Below are 16,517 nucleotides of genomic sequence, written 5' to 3' on the forward strand. Positions count from 1 at the left end.
GTGGGGCCATTGCTGCTCTCTACAGTGAGTGGGGGCTCTGGTGGCGGATATGGATCCAGTAAAACTTCACAAAAGGAGGGGGGGGGTAACTCTACAACATGAAAAACGAGCGCCCCAAGTGAAATGAACTCTGAAATATCACAAAGGCATGTTTTAAGTGATAATTCTGTCTTTAAAGTTAGCCAGTTGAGGAAAAACTTGATAACAAGCATGCCGGGTAATGTGGAAAACTCCCCTGGAATTTTTAAGTGATAATTCTGTCTTTAAAGTTAGCCAGTTGAGGAAAAAATAACAAGCATGGTAATGTGGAAAACTCCCCTGGAATTTCGCTAAAATTAGACTCCAGAAATGTTAGAATATCCTCTCTGGACCTACGAGTGTCACGTTTCCTGACAAATCTATCACAATATCCTCTCGCTAGACCTACGAGTGTCACGTTTCCTGACAAATCTGTCACAATTTTAGTGCAGTCAAATCGCAAATTTGCTCGCAACATGAGATGTTCATTGTGTAAGAAAGGAATACTTACGCTTTGAATCGCTTGCAACTTGACTTGAGGTATGTTAGTTGAATGTGTGGTCAACCAATTCAGGGCAGATCCAGCAGTGTTGTAGTTGAGACCATCACAAGACCAGACACAAGACCATGCACAAAACCGGTGACACGTAACACTAACAGGTTGAACGACAAAGGGATGCTTTTGTTGCAGTTCAGTTGAATAGCTTGTGACTTGACTTCAGACTGGAAGTCTTGTGTTCATCTTGTGAAGGTCCTAAGTGGTCTCAACTACAACACTGGGATCCAAATCCAAATGTTTGGGAGTGGGTATTTTTTGAAAATATAACCTTATGGCCTTATTATGTCAGTGGTGAAGCTATTTGGGACTTGTACACGTTTTTAGAAGTATTGGGAAATGAAACGGACCCCAGAGCCTTTCTTCCACTTCTTTAGGGGAGGGGGCGGGTGGTCTGGTCCAACCCCCAGGATCCACCTTGTGGTCAATAAGGCCACGACACTCTCCCACTTTGGAACTATTCTGGTTAGGCAGTAACACAAGCATAAAAGAGGTGTTTATATAGATGGATGCACTCCATTGTGCATCACTGCACAAGGAAGTATTAAATTTCACGTCTACAGTTATGCTAGCAATTTCACTGTCTATTGTTACAAGTTGCAACATCTGTTAAAAGCAGTGGACTGTCCCCAATGCCACGCATGCACACAAATAATTAGCTGAAGTTTGAAAAATAAAAGAATGCTGCGTAGCCACTTGAAAGAAGTGCCCTGCAGTGGTAATATATTTAAGTCACCTGTTCTACAATAGACCTATTGTGGGTATCAACCCCATAGAAACGTGTGCTTTGAGTGTAGTTTACATGTACAGACAATACAGCCAAGTTACAGTGTGGTACCCAGCACATCAGTAGTCTGAGTATGGTACCTACCGTTGACTTTATTGTTGGTAAATGATACTTATGAAACACTTTGCTTTTTGGTGGACGCTGTGTTTGTTGATATTTAATACTTGCTATAGGTCACGTGACTTAGCAGGCGCAATCAGTCTATTTCATTACAAGGCTTAAAGTGGCCATCTATGCTTCCAGGCTATCTACGCTTCCAGGCCATCTATGCTTCCAGGCCATCTACGCTTCCAGGCCATCTACGCCTCCAGGCTATCTACGCTTCCAGGCCATCTACGCTTCCAGGCCATCTACGCCTCCAGGCCATCTATGCCTCCAGGCCATCTACGCTTCCAGGCCATCTACGCTTCCAGGCCATCTACGCCTCCAGGCCATCTACGCCTCCAGGCCATCTACGCCTCCAGGCCATCTCCGCTTCCAGGCCATCTCCGCTTCCAGGCCATCTACGCTTCCAGGCCATCTACGCTTCCAGGCCATCTACGCTTCCAGGCCATCTACGCTTCCAGGCCATCTACGCTTCCAGGCCATCTACGCTTCCTGGATATTGGTGAGTACTGATCACTTATGCCAAAGTTTGTGAAAGAAAATTACATGCATTAATGCCAAAAAGAAACTGGAGGTCCCAGTGCTTTTTGAATAGGGCAGAGGGTGAATATGAGCAAAATGGCAGCCCCCTACCGTACAAACTTAGAACAGAAAGTAAAACAAAAGACATGATTACATAATATCCTCGAGATGATTTAACATCTAATGCAGAAATCCCATTGCTACTGGCAAAAACAAAGGTCAGGGACAGTTTTGTACAATTTGTGTCAATTACCAAACTAAATGACAAAAGGCATTGAAATTCATCAATAATTGTATAAGTACATTTAAAAGAAAAATCCATTTAATGGAATGACAAATTACTACAAAGTCTGTGGAATGATTGGCTTGGTTAGTTCTAATTTTTCAAAACTCTAGGAGTAGAATATTATGTTGTCACATTTTGTAGGCGTGACGGTTGTACAAAGTACAAAAAATCTGTTAAACATGAATCTCAAATATATACATGTAAGCCATTTAATTCTGCAGAACAGATCAGTGCATTTTCAAATTAGTAACAGCAGCATACACGTTATAATGGTTTGCCTTATAGAAAAACAATGCGTTGGTGGGACAGTGAATGGTTGATCATGAACTTACACTTTATACACAAGGTCACTCCAGCTTGTGTCCCTGAACTCTTCGTAAACAAAATGGTTTTATTGATTAATTTGATGATGGAAATCTAACACAGTCAACCAGGCCAAGAATATGAAATTACAAAAATATTAATTTAGCGTTTACTTGCTTCATTATACATACATACAAGAACTGTACATACTTCTGCCATCATAAGACGAATGACTTGACTTTTGAGAGGCTAATGTCTAGTTATTCAATGTTTGGTGTTTCCCATGCAGTGCTGAAGGCCCCTCTCTATTTGCCCTGATACAAAACTATGAAGGCCAATATCTCGGACATTGTGTCCATCCAGTGACCAATAAGAGGTGTAAATGAAAGCCGCCCTACGTTTTGAGGAGTGAGAACCAGCTCGGGGTTGCAGATGAACTCTTTTATCAAATCTTGACGGGTGCCAGGATCAATTTGTTTTCGACTTGTGTGATTACAAGTGGAAGGTATGATTTCATTGAACACTTGCATAAACTCATCTGATGACAGGTGCCAGGTTTGAGTTTGTCACCGGTTTGCATCCATTTAACTAATGACAGGATGACAGCCTGCATCCACACATCTGATGACAGATGCTACGAGTTAGTTCATTGAAGACCTGCTTCTGCTCATCTGATGACAGGTGCTGGGTGTCAGTTTGCTCAAGGCCTGCATCCACACATCTATTGACAGGTGCTAGGAGTCGGTTTGTTCAAGTCCTGCATCCACACATCTAAAGATAAGTGCTAGGAGTCAGTTTGTTGCAGGCATGCTTCTGCTCATCTGATGACTGGTACTAGGAGTCAGTTTGCTCAAGGCCTGCATCCACACATTTGATGACAGGTGCTAGGTGTCAGTGTGTTCAAGGCCTACATGTACGTGCACATATCTATTGATAGGTGCTAGGAGTCAGTTTGCTGAAGGCCTGCTTCCGCTCATCTGATAACTGGTACTAGGAGTCAGTTTGCTGAAGGCCCATGTCCACAAATCTGATGACAAGTTCTAGGAGTCAGTTTGTTGAAATCATCTCATGACAGGTACTTGGAGTCGGTTTGCTCAAGGCCTGCATCCATGCATCTACTGACAGGCGCTAGGAGTCAGTCTGCTCAAGGCCTGCACCCACACATCTATTGACAGGTGCTAGGAGTCCATTTGTTAAAGGCCTGCATCCACACATCTGATGACTGGTGCAAGGAATCAATTTGTTGAAGGCCTGAATCCACACTTCTGCTGACATCTACCAGTATTTTGATGGCCTACATTCGTGACGTGTCTCTGGCTCTGAACAAATGCGCATTTTTCACTCAGTTCATGACTTACAGAGAAGTGACATCCAATTGTCGCTCCCTAGGATAACCGTCCTCAATTCTGGACCTCACAAGAATCTTTTATTGTTTGTTGAGGAAGGTAGTGCTTTATCCCAGGAAGTACTGACTGTAGACGATGCAGCAGGCATGTCATCACCCAGGTCTATTAGACTTTGAACCCCTTCTGAGTGGAACAGCTCCTCTGCGGTATGTCTCACTACTCGTCTGGTCTTTTGAATTGCAAATATGATGGCCTGCAAAGAACAAGTATCACAATTCTCCAACAGTGAAAGAAGTTAAACACTGACAACCTGTGCAGTAATTGCTGACTGAATCTAGGTTTCAATTACGGCATTTGACATCTTGCCATCAAGACTCTAAAAATTACAGTCATGGAAAAATATTGAACACTACAGTTAATGGAGTATACACAAAGAGAGTGGTGATTGAAGGTACATTCCATCATTTGTGTTTTATGTTCCCTTGAGGCCAAAAAATTACTCAAAATCTAAAGACGGGTGTCTAAACACAAACCTGATGAAGTTTTGGCTCAGTGAATACGGACATTCCAAGAATAACAATACTCAGTGGAAGGCAGCTATGAATTGTCATGCACTGAACCAATGAATTACAGTAACTGTGCCCCTGTGTGCATTTCCAATGGTTATCTTCAAAACATGCTTCTTATACCATCGTTGAAAATATTTTTTTCTCATTTTTTTCTTCAAAATGACAGCTTAGCAGAAAGAATCTTTTCACAGGGAGTTTATTTCCATAACCATCCTTAAAACCAAGAATGTTTTAAGGATATGTGATAATATACCATGACTTGCAATGACTCATGGCTTGCAATGACTTATGATAAACAATTAATGTATTATGATTACTTGTGATGACTCATGATAACAGACAAGTTTAAACACTTTGTGCCTGGCCCATTTATTCATGTCAATTCTGCTGGGACGGGTGACTTTTCTTTTTTCTCTGATTTCAAAATTCTTTAAAAATTCATAACTTCATTTACTTGACGTTTACACCCACACGAATGACAGTCCGCTGGTTACTCTAATCTGACAGATAACATCTATTGACCCCAAGTATTTCAGCCAGGCCTGCCGCCTTGTAAAAAGATCCCAGATTGTCCAGTGTTATGTAATTTTCTTTTGTTCCCAAAACTGGCACAGTGCACTGCTGACGTCTTGTCAATAGGGGCCAAATTAGTGTGCAGCGGTATTGTATCACTCATCACTGAAGCGGATTACCACCGGGGACTTCTGTCGCCGGTGGTAATCCGCTTGCGTTGAATGCCACGAACAGTGGTATAATCTTTCAAAACAATGACAGATTTCCTCCGCTATTGACAATTGAAAAAATGTTGGCAATTTCCAGCAAGCTCAGTAACTTCGGAGTACAGTCTTTTGTTACAAGGCCCAGCTCTTTTGTCCAATTTCGGGCTCCCCGGCTTCGTGTATAAAGTCTATGTGCACGAAACCGGGTACCCCGGCACAAAGTGGTTAAGAAAGACAAAATTATATTAGGTTTTGCCCTTGCACTGATAAACACTGTATTCTCAGAGTGGTCCAAGGGTTGTGAAAGAATCATAAGCATGACTCAGGTGGGACTTTGAACCAGAGGTGATAGCATGTCATTTTTTGCAAGTTTAAGCCAAGTCACAAGTCACTTGGTCCAAACACAAGCAAGTCACAAGTCATTGATCACAGGTCAAGTCAAGTCACAAGTCACTTGGTCCAAACACAAGCAAGTCACAAGTCATTGATCACAGGTCAAGTCAAGTCACAAGTCACTTGGTCCAAACACAAGCAAGTCACAAGTCATTGATCACAGGTCAAGTCAAGTCACTTGGTCCAGTCACAAGTCAAGTCACAACTCTTTTTGTCCAAGCACAAGTCAAGTTACGCTATGTGTGATTTCAAGCTACAGCCTAATTTTGATTCCAAGACCTTCCATGGTTATTTCGCGATCCGTGACACGAATCACACAGGAAGGTTTTGGATAATTATTTTGTTTGTCCAAAGGCTTCAAATCATGTAATACTGGTAGGATATGCTTTATTTTATATCACTTGAGTGTGATCGGCGGGAGTTTGTCAACATGCTTCACGTTCACCAACGTTATCAAACTGAAACATTAGCCAACAAGACCCTTTGAGTTTAGCACACATAAATATCCTTCTACAGCCTGGTGCAGTAGCCAAGAACTTGTGATGTGTGCAAACAATGCAAAATGTGAGCCATTTTAAATGTTTGCTATGTCACACATCGTTGTACATAGTACAGTCTTGACATATGATGTCTGCGCTCGCTTTAGTACAGCGAATTTGGCCCAATTCTCCCCCAAACTGGAAATTTACAGGATGAATGCTCAACAGATGTCTGAATGTGGGTAGTTAATACAAAAATAATCTGTTAGCGTGTCTTGAAGGCATGTTACAACCACCTAAACGTGGCATCTTATGCAGAAATTTTTGGCCTTCGAGACTGGGATGGTATTTTTGGTTTCAATTCTAGGCTGAGTGACATCATGAACTGACATGAACTATCCAATATAAGGCTCAAACGAAGCTATTAATTAGCCCCCCTAGAAAGTTGGGGAAAAACAATCAAAAAGTTAAGTAGTGCACAGCCAAGTAATTCAGACATGGACGCAAGGTGTAAGTTGATAGGCCTAGTTTAAAACTGTAATGGGTTCAATTGAACACTTTTCTGACTTGCATTGGTAGCAAGTCATAATGTGCAAGCCCAAGTCACAAGTCATTTCGTGTAAGTCCAAGTCAAGTCACAAGTCAAAAACTGATAGTTACAAGTCAAGTCACAAGTCAAAAACTGATAGTTATAAGTCAAGTTACGAGTCACAAAAATAGCAACTCGAGTCCAAGTCAACCGACTTGAGTATACAACTCCGACTTAAACCCACAACTTTGCACTCATTATTGTACATGTTGGCATAAGGCCAAACCTAGTATAAAAATATAGCACCATTGACGCAAATCGGAAAAAATATTGACTTCTGACTTTTTATGCCGACTTGTGAAGATTAATGATAAATTGTGATGTCTTCTAAATACCTAATGAGTGTTGATAAATGGATTACAACTATACCACGGTGCCACCGCTGTCTTGTGTGTACATGTAAATGCTTCGGTTTAGAGAGCATGTATCCCTTCCCTTTCCCTTGTTGTATGTATCTGTACATACCTCCGGGAGCCAGACCTCGGTGATATATGATGTATTGGGGATATCCTCCTTACATTCCATGCAATTTTCCACATATAGGTCCCGCAAGAAGTTAGTCAACTCACTCAGCTGTGAACAAATTACCACAGTATTCAATGTTAACCCACTTTGTCTCCACATATGATCATGTGTGATTACTCCAAGACACACCAAAATGAGTAACTAGGTAAAACCTAGAAACTGTTGAAAAGACTGGACTGGTATGTCACAGCTTGGGAAAATTTCGTTGGATGAACTGTTATTAATTAAAAAGAACTTGAAGTCTGCCACAAAATTATCGCCAATACCGAGCTATTGAGAGCCTTATAAAGCAAGTCGCACTGTCAAGTTCAAAATTCATCTCCTCTGAATCAGTGGTAAGATACACTGGTATGAGATATTAGATTAAAATAGCTACTCATGTCAGATTAAGACAAAAGACATCTCGCGGACATGTAAGTGGTGTAAGATATAAGGCATTGGATTCCAGTTGCTCGTCGATCTTACCAATTCCTCATCTGTGATTGGTCCCTGGCCTGCCATTGTACGTAGTGCCAGTCGGTCGGCCTGTCTGTCCGATTTAAATAGCCGCTGCCTCTCGCACTTATACTTCCCATGGTAAATATCCAGTAGGTGATTCTGCAGATGAGAAACCCACATCCCAAACAAAAAAAGTTACATCTTTGATGACCTTTGACCACCTTTCCTGGGACCATTTCTGCTTTTGTTTGTTGAGGGCAACTTTCAATCAAAATTGTACACATGGATGTTCCCTATATGAGTCATTCTATAAATTTGGGGTCCAAAGTGTGACATTTTTTCCATCCCTGTTACTTCTGACACATACACCATTTGAAAAATTTGACAAGGGATGTATCACTGAAATTGATTTCAAACTATTTTTATTTGTTTGGTGGGTAATTTGCAGTACTTATTCAGTCTTGGAAATCAAATGTGAGTTCTAAACATTAAAAATCACACGCAGGACATAACAGGGACAGGAAAATAATGGACCCCAAATTTATAGAATGACCCACATGCCAATATCTTTCCCCAAAGTGGACATCTAAACATTTTCAAAACCCCCTTTCAATAGGCAAGGCTGAGCTTACATCACTCAATTGATATAACCAATTTACTTAATTGGATTCTGGTTTTATTTTGAAAGTTTATCCACTTGTAGAACGAGTCTTGACAAAGTATTTGAGGAGAAAGTAGGTTCTTGGGCCTACCTTTGTTGTGTCTCGATGGATATATTTGAGTAAACGGTTTTCCTTGCATTTCCAAGCTTTTCTCCTATTCCACAAACAGAAAGTAACCGATAAAATAATGGAACGGTTTCACTGCTGCAAAACACTGAGGTAACATCTGATCTTAGATACCCCCCCCTGGGAAAATGCCAGAAACAGGAAGCATGGCAATCATGTTAAACACGTGCTCTAGTCAATTACACAAGCAATTGGACCAGGTTTGGTTTTTTCATTTTTTTTGTCTTTGTCAAGAAGTCTGTTCCCCCAGTCTCAGTATCTCCTCCCAGCATTTGTTGAAAATCATCCCTTATTTTATACAACCAAAGGTCCCAGCATTTGTTGAAAATCATCCCTTATTTTATACAACCAAAGGTCCCAGCATTTGTTGAAAATCATCCCTTATTTTATACAACCAAGGGTCCCAGCATTTGCTGAAAATCATCCCTTATTTTATACAACCAAAGGTCCCAGCATTTGTTGAAAATCATCCCTTATTTTATACAACCAAGGGTCCCAGCATTTTTTGAAAATCATCCCTTATTTTATACAACCAAAGGTCCCAGCATTTTTTGAAAATCATCCCTTATTTTATACAACCAAGGGTCCCAGCATTTGTTGAAAATCATCCCTTATTTTATACAACCAAGGGTCCCAGCATTTGTTGAAAATCATCCCTTATTTTACACAACCAAGGGTCCCAGCATTTTTTGAAAATCATCCCTTATTTTATACAACCAAAGGTCCCAGCATTTGTTGAAAATCATCCCTTATTTTATACAACCAAGGGTCCCAGCATTTTTTGAAAATTCATCCCTTATTTTATACGACCAAAGGTCCCAGCATTTTCTGAAAATTCTAGGCCGGGAAGAAAACAAAAGTGCAACAGCCCTATTAAAATGCCGTCATCTTGCTGAAGATACCTCTCAATAAGTGCTGGGTCGTCTTTGTCCACTGCGTCATAGCATGTACTGCCAATGGGATGGCCTATACAAATCTCTTCATCGGTTGACACGTCATTGTTGGTGCTCTGCGGTTTTGAAATGGACATCACTTTTAAAAGCCAAACCCATACTCCATGCTACATCAGACATTAAATTGTAAAGTGTGTATGGAGACAAAGTGTGACATCATCAGTACAGTGGCCGATTGACAGAGATTGCAATGAAAAATGTAACAGTGATTGGAAAATGGCTGAGTTCTTACTGTTGGCAAATCAGCTGATGATTCAGTGTCATGTGACCGGTCAGGTGATGTCTGATGTGAAAGTGGCATCTTCCTTGGTGAGGCGGTTGGTGAGTCTGTCGGGAAAAAACAGGTGGATGGAAGACATCTTTATCGGCACGTGAGAAACATATAATCCAACTCTGCCCTCCAAATTTGTGTATGTTGCAGATCACTCACTGTTCATGAACTCCCATGTAATATTAAATTACATGGTATATTTAACAACAGTTCCAATGAACCTACATGTAGGAAAATGCTGCTCTAGTGCTGTGAAACAAGTACGGGTAAAAGCCAGGAATTTTTATTGGTTCGGGGTGGGTTGAAGCTTCCAGGAAGGGAAGGAGCATTTGTTTGGGGGTTTGGACAATTTTTAATATGTTTTATGGGGCAGTATTACTCTTTGTGGGAGAGCAACTGGGTGCATTCCCATCCAGTAGTGTAACACAGGGTGACATTTCTGAGAGGGCACCAGGGGACACAGACTTTCGGTGGGTGGTGTCGGGACGAGACTCCCCCCCGATAGTTACACCACTGATCCCATCATCCGCCTCTTATGCAAACAGTCAGCTCAGTCCCACCTCCCCCATGAATAACCCTTCATCTTTCTTTGACTGGCTTAACCTCACCTAGGCTGAAGGACTGATTGCTGGACTCTGCTGACTTCCCAAGTCCTACAAAGAGATGAAAAGAAAAAAAACCGTCCTTGAACCACTTCATAAAAGCCAGTCTAAACAAATGCTGCAATGTGAGTTTTGTTCATCTGAAGACAGTGAAGATGATAAAACATTAACCCCGCTGCTGGAAATTACCAACAACTCCGTGAACAAAGTAATATTTCCCTTTGCCCCTTCAAGACAAGCCACACACACTCTCCAGGCCTGGTATTAAAAAACTGACTATCACAGAGACAGGAAATATCCTTTGTTCCCTTGGCGTTTCTGTCCTCTGCGTTAGAGCCATGCAAGTCCACACTAGTCATTCAAGCAGTCAAATACAACATGAGTTTATCTTGCCATTGACGATAACTATTTCTCAAAACCTAGCTGACAAACACATCTGTTGTAACATCTGTCCCCCGCTCCAAGACTTCCATCTAAACAGCGGTTACCTTGCTTGATTAGGTAGTCCTCGGCCATTTTCATGGACTCTAGGAATTCCTGGCTGAACTTGCTGCTTTTACCAATTTCCTGCACCAACATCGAACAGAAAGTAACAGAAGTTTGTTCCGGTGAAAGAAAAACCAATTGTGTCATTTATCAATGACACAATTTTGGAGGATTGTTTTTGGTGTAATTTTTTCAAGTTACTGGTTTCTATCTGCTAAAAAACAAATTTACTTTCATCGGCTTAGAAAAATCTTTTTCTTTTGATAAAAGAACACCGAGTGACAATACTTACAATGTATTGGGATCTTGATGGTCCAAAGAAAGGTGCCATTGACTTCAGACTTACTTGAACTCTGAAGGGAAGAGACAGAGTATTAAACCTAACACTCCCCTATCCTTCACAGGTTTTTAAGGATTTTGAAAGATTTGGCGACTTGTACATTCTAACCACTATCCTTCTGGGTAGATAATGCATCTTAGAATTTAAAGTACAGAGAAAGAATATGTCATTGAGTCTCTTCATAGCAGTCAATGCAGGAAACTTCAATTCATACATGTAGTTAACAGTTCCCCTTATCAAAATGCATTCTTTCAAGTTATGGGACATATTATATATTAATTTCTGAATCAAATGAAAGTCTCTTATTTGATAATAAAATAACAAATTTCTGCTTGTTGTAAATACCATATTCAATATACATGTACTTCTTTCCACAGATGTGTACCTTTGGTATGTTTTATCCAAGTAATTGACCCAAGCTTTCTTGTTGTTGGAAAACACTTTCTGAAGCTGGGTAAAAGTCAGAGAAATGAAAAACAATAACCAGTTGTAAAACGTGTGTGTACATCGCTTTTTGACTGACAGCTGAAAAAAAGCTCATTACTGAAGAAAAACTTGCACATAATTAGCCAACTTCACAGAAATCCACTCAAATCCTTCAAAGTCCTCTAGAAGAAGCTTTGAAGATGTTGAAAGACTGAATATGTAGAGCCCGCTGACAAAATAATTGTGACAAAACGGGGTCACTCAGCACAATAGACATGCCATAGGTTTCCAACACAGCGGTGCTTTCTGGAGGAACCTGAATCAAAATGCCCTGGAAGTGTGTCACATTAAGTAAAAGTCCAAAACATATTCATGGACTACATTCTAATAAAAGGACTAGTGATTTTATCAGTCTACATGCTCAAATGAAAACACAATTTACACCTGGTTTAGACTGGCATAACAGACTCACCGAACCAAATTTTTCCTAAGATTTTCATTAAGTGCATGTACATGAACAGTTTGATGTATGAAATGAATCTAAGGGGTGACTTTCCACATGGAACATTGAAAGATCAATCAATAGATATAAATATACGGTAACAAGCAAAGTTGACTTTGAAATCCCCACTATTCACTAGCAGTCACTGTTAACTAATGCCTAGAAAAGTGTAGATATAAGCCCTGTCAATAATCTAGATCATGTAATTATGTAACTAAACCGTATAATAATTTGAACTTAACTGACATAACTCATGCACTGAGTCAAGTTGCAATCCCCTAAAAGATATGTTTCTCTTGCTGCTTGCAAGTTTAGCTGGTGTCCATTCATGCAATGCTAACAAAACTTGGTGTATTTGAACAGGAGCTTGGTTTTTCTCGCTTCTTTTAAGTTTATTTTGGTGTCCATATGTTTATAAAAATTGTAGTGATGAATGACTTAGCAAGAAGCAAATTGTGGGTAAATTCTCATCACTACCAGCTGCGTGCGGCTTGAATTAAGTTCACTTGTCTAGAACCAGAATTCCATTAGATCAGCTCAAGTCGTTATCAATGCTATTATTCTTGGCGCGACCCTGGTATGCCAGCCTCAACCTGATGTTAGTATCTTACCACTGCTGGCCAATGTGGGAAACCGCGACTCTTGGCCCACACCATGGTGCCAGGCACGAGCTCCTTCACTAGAGGTGCGAGCAAAAAAAGGTTTGTTACACAGACATGATTACAGACATTTTGTCACAGAATTAATGACAAAATGATGCTACTAGACACACCTGTGAACTTCAAAACTTGGGAAAAATCCTGTACAGTTGCACTTTATGTTCTCAATCTAATAACATACAGTACTTCTATACTTCTATTTGTTGTGACAATTTAACATTAATGTAAATGTATGTAAACCTTTCAAAGACCCTTGCATTTTCCTCATGGAAAGGTTGAAATTACAAAAGTTCCAACAGACCAAACAGACTTCAGGTGCATTGATGCAGTGAGGTACGACATGGAGTTCACCTGCTTGCTCTAAACTGACCAGAAAGAAACTGTGACAGGTTTCAGAGTTGTACTGACACTTATCACTATCAACAGCTTTTGAGTTGTGTGTGCTAACCCAAGTACAAAAGTGCTGTAGGTAAATTACAAAGGGTTTAAACATGCTTTTCAACCATTAGTTTTAATTTGCAACAAAAATAATGATTGGAAGTACCCAACGGTTAAAAACTTGTTTCCCTGGAAAGCCTAGTGATGTAATTACCTTTAGTCGCAGCTGTTGAAGAATGATACTGTATTGCCGGCAGGTCATTATCGTCCAAGGAATCCGTGTCATCATCCTGCAAGTCTTCATTTAAGCTGTGAAGTCACATTACATAATGATAGAGCTGACAGTCTCCCTATTCAACAATGTGCAACTTGACTGTATGCTAGCATTTGATAATGCCCGTTAAGAAGTGACAATACCTGCTGTATTAATCAGGTGCTGGTACCTGGTTGCGAGACATTTTGATCGGTTCTGATTGGTCAAGAGTCTGTGTGCACGTGGTTTGCCATGCACACGTCAAGTCAATATCAGGAGATTCTTTTGGACAACTATAAAATAAAATGGATGGGGGTGTTCGGGAAAATGAAAGTAAAATTCTCGAACAAAATCGTTGGGACTCCATGATAATATAATTGACTTCTTTTGACTCTCTGACTAAAAAGGTATTTATGAAAGAAAATAAATATATGTTTAAGCTTAAACTAATGTTTAAGCCAGGTCAGGAGACAGAACACTGATAATGCCCTCGCCTGCGGCTCAGACATTTCTCACATCCATTCTACAGGGCTGGTATCAAACATACGTGACAACCATACATGTAACAATTCACGCATCATCCCTTGTCAAGAACAAAGGTGGATTAGAGTGAGAAGAGAGTTTATTTCTGAACTGAATTTTTCCCCCGGTATTTTATATGCAACTTGTTTCTTATAAGCTAAAACAGAAAACATTGTGCACAGTATGTGTATATCATTTACTTCGTGAGAATTTTATTTTCATTTTGACGCTGGTGCTGAACTGTTTTTATTTATTTTTGTTCATATTTGACGTGCAACTTGTTTCCTCTAAGCTAAACCAGAAAACAATGTTCAAAGAATGTCATATACTGCTACCTCATGAGAATTTCATTTTAAACTGGAAAATAGAGCTGAACATTTATTTTTCACATTTAATTTTTCCATGGTTTTGCTACTGTATTTTAACAAGCTCACCACCATGCCAAGAATAGAAGCCTCTTGTTTGAGTGAGAGGACTGAAACCATTGCCTCTCGTCATATTTTATGGTCTTGTTATTAATTCAAAGTTGTTAATTCACACTTCTCATAGTAACAAGGCCATGCGCTCTAAAGTAAATGTGCATGTACATCACTTCTAAGGAAAAAACGAGGAAAAAAAAAAGAAACGCGTTACTGCATCACTTTTTTTTTTGACTCAACATTTATTTTTGTTTTGCAATGTATATATCAAACTATAAACAAGGTCAATAAATGAAAGATTTATGGCTACAAGAGTGAAAGTTAAATAAGACCATGAGACATTGAAATAAAAAGGGGGCCAAGCCCATGACCAGAAACAGGAGTCTTGGGGGGGTCTTGGGTGGGATATGAACCCACAACATCCTGCTTCCATCTTAATGATGAAAATAAAGCAACCCACTGCCTAAAATGTTTCGGAAGAGGTCTTTTGGCATGTACATTTGTAACTGACCTTGTGCTGCTAATTACGTTGTGATTATCCAAAACAGCATCACAGCCATTCTCTGCATGATGAAAGAAACAAAATAGCCTTTTAGTTATGCTGTCTCAAACTGGCTTTCAAAATCAGAATACTAGGAATATTCACTCCAACACTGTTGGAGTGAATAGTGGGAATAAATTCCGTTCCCACAAAGAACATAAGCCAACATGAACCATTATGGAAAGGAAGAAATACCCTCAAGTTAAGAGTTAAAGACCTGTGATCAAGTTGGGAATGCTTGGCATTCTATTTTGCCTCTTTGCATGTCTATGAGCTACAGTAACTGTTCAAAAACTTAAAAGGACTGAGATTCGTCAGGCACGAGCTTTTGCTGAAATGCTGAATGAATGTATTTGTAATAACTTACAATCATATCAAACCTTCCATAATGAGGTGAATGAATAATAAAAGGAAAAATGACAGTCTAAATTAAACAGGAATATTTCACTGTAAGTGATCTGTCAAAATTGCTAAGACATTTGATGCACGATATGTGGCACAGGGGACCCCTACTCTATCTGGTTCGTAAGTGCGACGTCACTTCAGTTTAAACCACGCCCACTGCACATGCACTGCACACAGAGTTACATGCATTGATCGCCGTTTACATGGAACCGGAAGTTAACGCGCAACTTCAGCGATCGTCCAATGGAAGCCTGCATTTTGTGGCGCATCCGCCTTTGTGACGAAGTCAATTACAAACCGGATTGTTTCTTCTTTGGAATTCATTTGAGATTTCCGAGAGGGCGCAGTAGGCACAATAGCCTTAGGGTATATGGCTTGTGCATCACATTAGGGAGTCCCCCTTTGCTGCATACGGTTCTGGATATATGCCAAGACTGTTCTTTTTGACTTGGCAAAGCTTTCAGTTACCACAGCACAAATGTTTCATATGCCTATTCTTAGTTTACAATATTTCTGCATATAATACCTGGTCTACACAGCTCCGACATGGAAACTTGCATTTTGTTCTTTCTTGTTTCTTGGAGAGACTTAGCTCTTGGCCTTTGCTTCTTCACTGTCTTCTCCTTGGTACATGTAGGTGATATTCTCCCACTCTGTGCTCGTCTTGTGCCATTTCTCAGGCGACGAGAGCTTACATCTACTGTGCTGGATGAACTGGATCTTGTACGCGTCATTGTCTGGTTAGCAAAAAAAATTGAGAGTTTTCTTTCTAGAACATGTAGAACAAACCATTACAAAACTTGCATGCTGTTTTATTACTCGAGATACATGTACAAATGACACACAAGTATTGGTATAACGTGCAATTGAACCTGACAAAATAATTTCCAAGTCATCACTGCCACTGTTGAGTTGATAAAGGGCATTTAAAAAGAGTTCGCACAAAGTTTGATTTTACCCCCAGAACTAGCTGTGGGCTCCGCTGGGCTCCCGTGTCACTACACTAGACTAGACCAGTGTTTAATGTTTCAAAAACTCATCGCAAAAAGAAAAATTAGTACATGTATTATCCACCTCAGCTCAGCCAACCAGAACAGAAGCACCGTCGCCTTGCTTTGGAATGTAGGAAGTTTTGTGCATCGGCTGAGTGTAGAATACCGCCTACGACTTTCGTAGACGACGCGACGCTAAAATCTCATCAGCTCGCAGAGCAGAAGCACAGTCGACACCGGTGACCCCAAGCCGGAAAGCCCCTAACGCGCGGCCGGCCGTGGTGGTGCGGCGTTTACACATTGTAACCCCGTGAGCGTGCACGCCGCCAGTGCAGTATTCCTAGC

At 40.4% G+C, this 16,517-nt stretch overlaps 2 protein-coding genes across 5 annotated transcripts; one reads left to right on the forward strand and one right to left on the reverse strand.

The window, feature by feature from the left end:
• The first annotated feature begins 18 nt into the window (after positions 1-18).
• On the forward strand, positions 19-3,720 carry LOC147798985 (uncharacterized). Of its 2 annotated transcripts, none has more exons than XM_087136939.1 (3): positions 19-146; positions 1,605-1,968; positions 2,867-3,720. In XM_087136939.1, exons 1-3 carry the CDS (start codon positions 124-126, stop codon positions 2,870-2,872), a joined length of 393 nt encoding a protein of 130 aa, XP_086993065.1. In that variant the 5' UTR covers positions 19-123; the 3' UTR covers positions 2,873-3,720. The 2 variants fall into 2 exon arrangements, with proteins under 2 accessions (XP_086993065.1, XP_086993066.1); XM_087136940.1 differs by having other exon boundaries at positions 31-558.
• LOC110985857 (uncharacterized) lies at positions 2,139-16,447 on the reverse strand. 3 transcript variants are annotated; one of them, XM_022247279.2, is made up of 15 exons: positions 16,242-16,447; positions 15,707-15,917; positions 14,746-14,797; positions 13,255-13,349; positions 12,615-12,682; positions 11,461-11,525; positions 11,028-11,088; positions 10,738-10,816; positions 10,256-10,300; positions 9,609-9,703; positions 9,326-9,432; positions 8,388-8,451; positions 7,663-7,794; positions 7,138-7,245; positions 2,139-4,176 (listed from the first exon to the last, which is right to left on the reverse strand). In XM_022247279.2, exons 2-15 carry the CDS (start codon positions 15,912-15,914, stop codon positions 3,991-3,993), a joined length of 1,365 nt encoding a protein of 454 aa, XP_022102971.2. In that variant the 5' UTR covers positions 15,915-15,917; positions 16,242-16,447; the 3' UTR covers positions 2,139-3,990. The 3 variants fall into 3 exon arrangements, with proteins under 3 accessions (XP_022102971.2, XP_086993063.1, XP_022102970.2); XM_087136937.1 differs by having other exon boundaries at positions 16,139-16,447; XM_022247278.2 differs by having other exon boundaries at positions 16,255-16,446.
• Between the last annotated feature and the right edge of the window lie 70 nt (positions 16,448-16,517).

This window comes from Acanthaster planci, linkage group LG05, assembly GCF_054643075.1.
Source record: "Acanthaster planci isolate LZ-2023a linkage group LG05, COTS_SCS, whole genome shotgun sequence".
NCBI lineage: Eukaryota > Metazoa > Echinodermata > Asteroidea > Valvatida > Acanthasteridae > Acanthaster > Acanthaster planci.